This window comes from Triticum dicoccoides, chromosome 2A, assembly GCF_002162155.2.
Source record: "Triticum dicoccoides isolate Atlit2015 ecotype Zavitan chromosome 2A, WEW_v2.0, whole genome shotgun sequence".
Lineage (NCBI taxonomy): Eukaryota > Viridiplantae > Streptophyta > Magnoliopsida > Poales > Poaceae > Triticum > Triticum dicoccoides.
The window spans coordinates 733,066,228-733,072,977 of NC_041382.1; the positions used below are offsets into that span (position 1 = coordinate 733,066,228).

General features: G+C 46.1%; 1 protein-coding gene across 1 annotated transcript; it reads right to left on the reverse strand.

Annotated features, from left to right (window-relative positions):
* Positions 1–1,883: 1,883 nt before the first annotated feature.
* Positions 1,884–3,575, reverse strand: LOC119352143 (cold-responsive protein kinase 1-like). The gene is made up of 5 exons (XM_037618868.1): positions 3,431–3,575; positions 3,174–3,316; positions 2,607–3,070; positions 2,346–2,496; positions 1,884–2,255 (listed from the first exon to the last, which is right to left on the reverse strand). The coding sequence occupies exons 1-5, from the start codon at positions 3,573–3,575 to the stop codon at positions 1,884–1,886; spliced, it is 1,275 nt and encodes a 424-aa protein (XP_037474765.1).
* Between the last annotated feature and the right edge of the window lie 3,175 nt (positions 3,576–6,750).

The window sequence follows — 6,750 nt, forward strand, 5'->3', positions numbered from 1 at the left end:
AATGTGGCAGCTCACACTCTTGGTAAGTCGACAGGGTATGATGTTAGACCATGTTGATGTAAGGAGACTCATGATGTTACCTGTACCATTAGCTGTAATGAACAAGCTTATGTATGAATAAAAGGTTGCTGCCAATTACCTAAAAAACCAAAGGAACGACAGAACCAACACATATACCTACTTCAACAGCCATGCCGTTGCCAAAGCTTCCTCCAATGCCTACAACCGTCGCTTGGGCTCCCCCTTTCAAATTCCTAATTTTGGGGAAGAGGCGGAGGCGGGAGGACAAGTGTTGTGTGGTTCGATCACAGTCGCATAACCGGCTCGGGCTTCAGCACCCTGCCCTGTCGATTTGCTGACTATGAGCATCTCCAAGACATGATGTACAATGGGGCAAGTGCCCAAAAAACTGCGTTTTAGAGCATTTGCACCCCAAAACAGTGCTCCAACAGATGTTTTGTCTCCAAATCTTGATGCAATCTTTTTATGGCAGCCCAAGAAATTGCCCCCAAGTGCTCCAACAATACTGCAGCCACACGGCTGCCGCAAATTTAGGGCAGCGGGAACCACACGGGACTACAAGAAAAACAGCTATTTTACATCACTTTGTGCCAAAAACGTTGCTCCAACCGGTGATGTATATGCAAAAACACAGCTTGAAGTATTTTAGGGCACCACTTCTACATCATCTGCTGCAACAGGAAAATGTATGGGGTCTAAAATCTTCTTTTTCCTGCCTAATTTTTATTGGGTTCTCTATTTTGCATCATCTGTTGGACATGCCATAAGACATGTCGAGGAGAAATCCCTGATCATTTTGACATCATCATGTCAGCCTCACAAGAGAGCCCACCTTGCAGAACAAGGTTAAATGTAACAAATGCAAAGAGCAGGAGAAACTTTGCTAAATAAGGTAGTTCTGAAGAGTTTTGGATCCCCGGTGTACACCTAGATGAACTGTGATTTGTTAAAAAAATAGCAACAAAATACAAAAGAATGGGATGTTTCTGACAAACATAGATGAATGTTTCACCGGCATGCGATGGTCAAGGAGCTGGCGTAGCACTTTCTCATGGTCACTTATCCTCCTTGAGTGTATCTTTTAATTTTCGGGCGTGTTGTGCTGTTGCCCGCAGCTGGAACCTTTTTCTCCTCTCTTATGTACCTCTACAATTCTGGTGTGTGGACCTTCGGTTTCGGTTGTCTTTGTACCGTGGTTGCGGCTTTATCTATAAAGCGGGGCGTGAAGCCTTTTGCAATAATGTTTCACCTGCATGCGATGTTTCGTGAAGAAAAACATATGTAATGTTCTGAGGAAAAAAAAAGCTTCAAGAAGACTATTCTTTGAAGCTTGAATTTTTTTTGCCCAAATGTCTACGAATGTCATTTCATCATGAAAATATACACGCTGGTAGAAAATTAAGCAATGTTTGTTGTAAAAAATAAAAAGGTTTTCAATGTTTTGCTGCATTTTTGGATTTGTTTTTCATATCAGGAGTATTTGAGCTCTGTTAGGATGATACTTTCGAGTTTTGAATATTTTTCTCAAAATGGGATATAACTTTATCTTACGGGGGAGTTTATTCTAGAATAGAACTGACATAGTTAGATCAAGTCACGTTTGAGAGAAGAGAAAATCTTACCATCTTTATTGTTCTCTGAATCGAACTTGCAAAATGATCACACGTTTATTTCAGAACTAAAGCAGCACGCTTTGCTTAATGCGTCGGTATACCGTATACATACTGTTGGGTCGTCTAAAAAATGTTCGTGGTATCTACAAGAAAAGGCAATAAACATATACTCGTACTTCTGTAAAGCTAGCATGGAATCATCGGTCACAGATTTCACGGTGCTGCGTGCGCGGTGCGCCGCGCCATGGATCATTTGCCGAAGCTCATGTCGTAGGGCCTGTCGACCTCGAGCATGGGCGAGGGCGTCATCATCCAGTAGCCCGCCGGCGACCTCATCATCTCCATGGTGGCGGTGTCCGAGGAGGCGCCGTCCCTGTCCCCGTTGAGGTTCTTCCGGTCGAGGAACGCCGGCTTGGCGGGCGCCGGGATGGACTGGTCGGTCTTCATGGTGAGCATGCGCACCACCTCCGACATGGCCGGCCTCGAGTTCGGGTACGGCTGCACGCAGAGCAGCGCGATCTGGCACACCTGCATCACCTCCTTCTCCTCGAACCCCTCGCCGCCCTGCACCCTGCCGTCCACCAGCTCCAGGATCTTGGACTGCTCGTACAGCCTCCATGCCTGAATGTAAAAAACATAAAAAGTTCAGAGCAGAGTAGGAGGAGTGCGATTCTTCAGTCCGGTTCTTCAGAGAGTGGCAGTTCAGTGTACGTGTTCGGGCAGGTACTGCATTTCGTTGGGGAGGTTGAGGTCGGTGTTCTTCCGGCTGCTGATGATCTCCAGCACCAGCACGCCGAAGCTGTACGTGTCGGCCTTCACCGTGAGCTCCCCTCTGATGGCGTACTCCGGCGCCGTGTACCCCCTGACAAGTGACAACACCGTAGGAGCAGCGCGTCAAGAACCGTTTCGTCGTCAGGCGATCAGAGGTAGGTGACTCGACGGTGATGTTGATCACCGGTTGGCTAAGCTTACAGCGTGCCGGCGAAGGCGGTGCTGAGGTAGGTCTGGTCCTCGGGGAAGAAGCGGGCGAGGCCGAAGTCGCTGATCTTGGGCTGGAACTTGTCGTCGAGGAGGATGTTGCTGGCCTTGATGTCGCGGTGGACGATGCGCAGGTTGGACTCCTCGTGCAGGTACTGCAGGCCGCGGCCGATGCCGATGATGATCTGGTGCCGGGTGCGCCAGTCCAGGGACGGCGGCGTCGGCGCCGGCGCGTCGGCCGCCGCGAAGAGGATCTTGTCGAGGCTCTTGTTCTTCATGTACTCGTAGACGAGCAGGCGCTCCGTGCCCTCGGAGCAGCAGCCGACGAGGCGGACCAGGTTCTTGTGCTGGATGCTGGTGATCATGTTCACCTCCATGAAGAACTCCGACTCGCCCTGCCCCGACTTGCCCACGCTCAGCTGCTTCACCGCCACTTTCCGGCCGTCGTCCAGCTTCCCCTGCACAACATCAAAATTCAGAACACCTCTGTTCAGTTGTGCTACTACAAATTGAACTGAACACTATCTTGCTAAGATTGCTGGGATTGAAATGGAATTGTACCAGATAAACAGGGCCGAATCCTCCCCTCCCCAGCTGGTTTTTCTGGTGGAAATCCTTGGTGGCCTTCTTGAGCGTCACGTAGTCGAAGTAGGTGATGGTACGCAGGTTGCCGCTCATGTTGCCGCTGAAGTACTCCGGCACCTCTGTTGATTACGGGCACAAACATAATTGCATGGCTTAGCACACCATTTCTTATGAGACTTCTGGTTTCGTATTAATCTGCTGCATGATCAAATGAGAAATGGCAACACGTTCACCTGAAGGACATCTCCTGGGCCTGAGCAGTCTCCTCATGATGCCCGGTCCGAGGAACCTCCAGCAGATGCCGAGCAGGATGACGATGACTATGACGAGGGAGATGATCAGGATGAGGAAGATTGAACTGGTGTCTCGGGCTGCCATTGCTGCCGTCTGCCCGTCCCTGCATATTCGTATGCAGGCATATGCATCAACAATGTCAGAATCTGAAGTCTGAACATTGGTTTTCTTGAAGTAATTTTGCCAATTGTTGAACAGCAATCACAAATCAACTCGGCCCAGCCACGCTAACATAATGCTGGGGTGTAATTCGGAGTTGCAAAGGATGAACAAATACAGGCAAATCACAAGCTGACTTGTATCATACGAGTTTGGGCTTTCTAAAATTCAGAAAATGTTACTACTACTCTGCACAGTATATCCTAGCAAAGCTAGATCTTGCAGAGGAGCGAGGAGAGAATACGTCGTGCGTACCTCGGAGCTCAGATCCTTCGCGAACGACGACGAGCAGTCACCCTTGCCGGTCGCCTCCTCCGGAGCACTAGCAGCATGGACGCGCGCGCCTCTCTGTTCCGCACAACCAGTGAGCGCTCGGAAACGACGAGTGAGCGGGCGAGAGGGTGGAGGCTTCCGATGCGGAGGTGAAGGCGCGGTCCATCGGTGCCCCCGAGGAGCGGCTCGTGTCCCGTCCGATCCGCCCACGCGGGGCGCTGGCTGGCGCTGCCGGCCGTGCTAGCTAGCTGCTAACGGGCTGACGAAAGCGATCAGGGGCTGGAATAGACTATAGTTGATCGGCGACAGGAGGCGATGCGCGCCTGGGCGAAAGCGACCGGCGTTGTTAATTGCCGGGTTTTTGGCGTCCGGCCGGGATTGACTGGTTAAGTTAATCGCCCGAGGAATGTTTGGGGCGGGCGGCGAAGGCGACGAGGAGCTGTCGTTGGAAACGGACGGCCGGTGCCACTGACCGGAGAGGTTTCGTACAGTACGACGATACGACCGTGGCGCCGGCGGTGGCGGGGGAGCGTGCGTGCAGGGGCGACGGCGAATCCGCCAGTTAGCTTCGTTCCAGGCTGAAATATCCCCAACTCCCCGTCGTGGTTGCTTACTTCTTTCCCAATCAGCTATGGCTCCATTGGCCCGTTGGAGCTTTTCCTTTTGGCGGGATGGCGCCATTGGAGGTGACTTCTGTGAGCTTCTGTTTGTCGGCTGAAAGGAAAAAAATGGGAGCACCTATGCGTTTCAGCCGATAATAGTTGCTGATGATTGATAAATGCAAGAACTATATATGATCCTTAAAGTAGATGGACAACTTAAATTATATGCAGGAAATTGGGTCACAGACAACAAATGCATAGCCTGCCGCATATCAGGTATGTACAAAAAAAAAAACTAAATATCAGTTTCAATTAAATAGCCGAGTGAAATAAGAATTTTCATACATGTGGAATGACGATTTGCACATGACAAGCTAGAAATGAGATAATCACACACTAAATTGATGCAACAGATATGCACAACAACTAATCTACAAAACAACTACTTAGATACAAGCATACCTTTGTATATGGAGCTACTGCAAAGCACAATGCTATCACAAGTACTTTCACAAATATATGCTAAATAAATATCAAAATATAGATAAACAAAACTAAAAAAATAATTCTACTATTGTTGTTTTGCAGGAACTATCAAAGGAACATTCAACTAAAACTAAAAAAATGCATCTACGAAATCAGTGCAAATCAAATCAGAGAAATGAAGAGGCAGCAGACAATTTGAATTTTGAGTTCACAGAGAAACATCAGGAAGACAACACATATTCCTTAGCAGATACAACAGATTCCGGTAACTATAGTGCAACTGAAGATGACGAGGAGTTCCTTGAAGATATAACAGTTGAGTTAAATGGAACTACATCAGCAGAAACATCTTCACACCGAGAAAAATCAAAGCTCAACTGGGAATAACAGTAAAGCAAAGTCATCAAAAGCAGTAGAGAATGCAACATTTCCATTGCAAAAAATTGAAAGTGAAGAATGTAAAGAGATGAAGAAGAATTAGATGAAGATGACATTGCTAGTATATTGAGAATGAAAGTATACATAAAGCTCTTAGATGAAGTCAAGAAGCATATAGCAATCATGTGCCAATGTTGGGAATGACTTTTCAAAGTGAGAATGAAGCACACGGATTCTACAAGCATTTGCAAGTATAACGTGTTTTTCAGTCATTAAGCAAGCAAATTACCGATCGAGGGCCATAGGAAGTGACCACTCAGTCGCAAGAATAACTCTGAGGTACAACAAATCAGGCAAACAAAGAGAGCAAAAGAATAAAAAAAAGCAGTGAGAACAAACCAACATATGTTGGGATTAAAAGCAGGGAATACAACAAAGACGGAAAAGTACCTGAAAACAAAGAAATGGCAAAAGGAAGAAGAAACTTAATAACAAGGACAGACTTCAGAGCTAAGATGATTGCTAGAAAATAGGGTCTAGACTATAACAGGAATCAGGTTAGACCACAACCTTGAGTTGAGTCCACCTTATGAAATGAGACTTGTAAGGTCGCACAAGTTCATGACATGAGATGAAAAATTAATGATAAGGACATGCAACTCAGTAAATATCCAAAACAGTAAGATTATGGCCATACTGTCATTCATGAGGGGACAACTTAAAGACCTAGCATACACATATAAACATGTCGGCAATGAAAGGACAAAGATAAGAAGAGAATTGGGCCTGAGTGACATGATGCATGTACAATAGTAATTTGAACATATAGAAGACCCCATGTTCTATTACAAAATTGATATGGATGAAAGTGGCAAGGTAAGAAACATATTTTGGGCAGACGGAACTGGAATTGGATATTACCAGCAATATGGAGATTGTGTGAGCTTTGATAGAACTTACAAGACAAACAAATATGAGTTGAACTTTGCTCCATTTGTATGCACTAATGGACATGGGGCAACTGCCTATTTGTGTACGCTATGATGTAGAATGAAAACATAGGAACATTCAAAGTGGTTGTTTGAGAATTTTTTGTTGTCCATGTCAGAAAAAATACCAAATTTAGTAATCACAGATTAGGATAAAGCAATGAAAGAAGTGGTTAAATAGATTTTCCCACTTGCAAATCACAGAAACTGTCTATTCCACATTGTAAGAAAGGCACAAGACAAAGTAAGCAAAGCATTTGCAACAAGATTAGGCCTACATGCTGAATTTCATGACATCATAATAAATTATCAAATAGTGGCTGAAATTGAAACTAAATTGCCACAAATGATAGAGAAATATGAAGTGCAAGA

Excerpts from the sequence above, each read along its gene's own strand:
- LOC119352143 (XM_037618868.1), bottom strand. The coding sequence starts at position 3,575 with ATGGCAGCCCGAGACACCAGTTCAATCTTCCTCATCCTGATCATCTCC. Across the intron at positions 3,317-3,430 it reads GCCCAGGAGATGTCCTTCAG|AGGTGCCGGAGTACTTCAGC; the intron begins GTGAACGTGTTG and ends CGTAATCAACAG. Across the intron at positions 2,256-2,345 it reads TGCAGTACCTGCCCGAACAC|GCATGGAGGCTGTACGAGCA; the intron begins GTACACTGAACT and ends TTTTACATTCAG.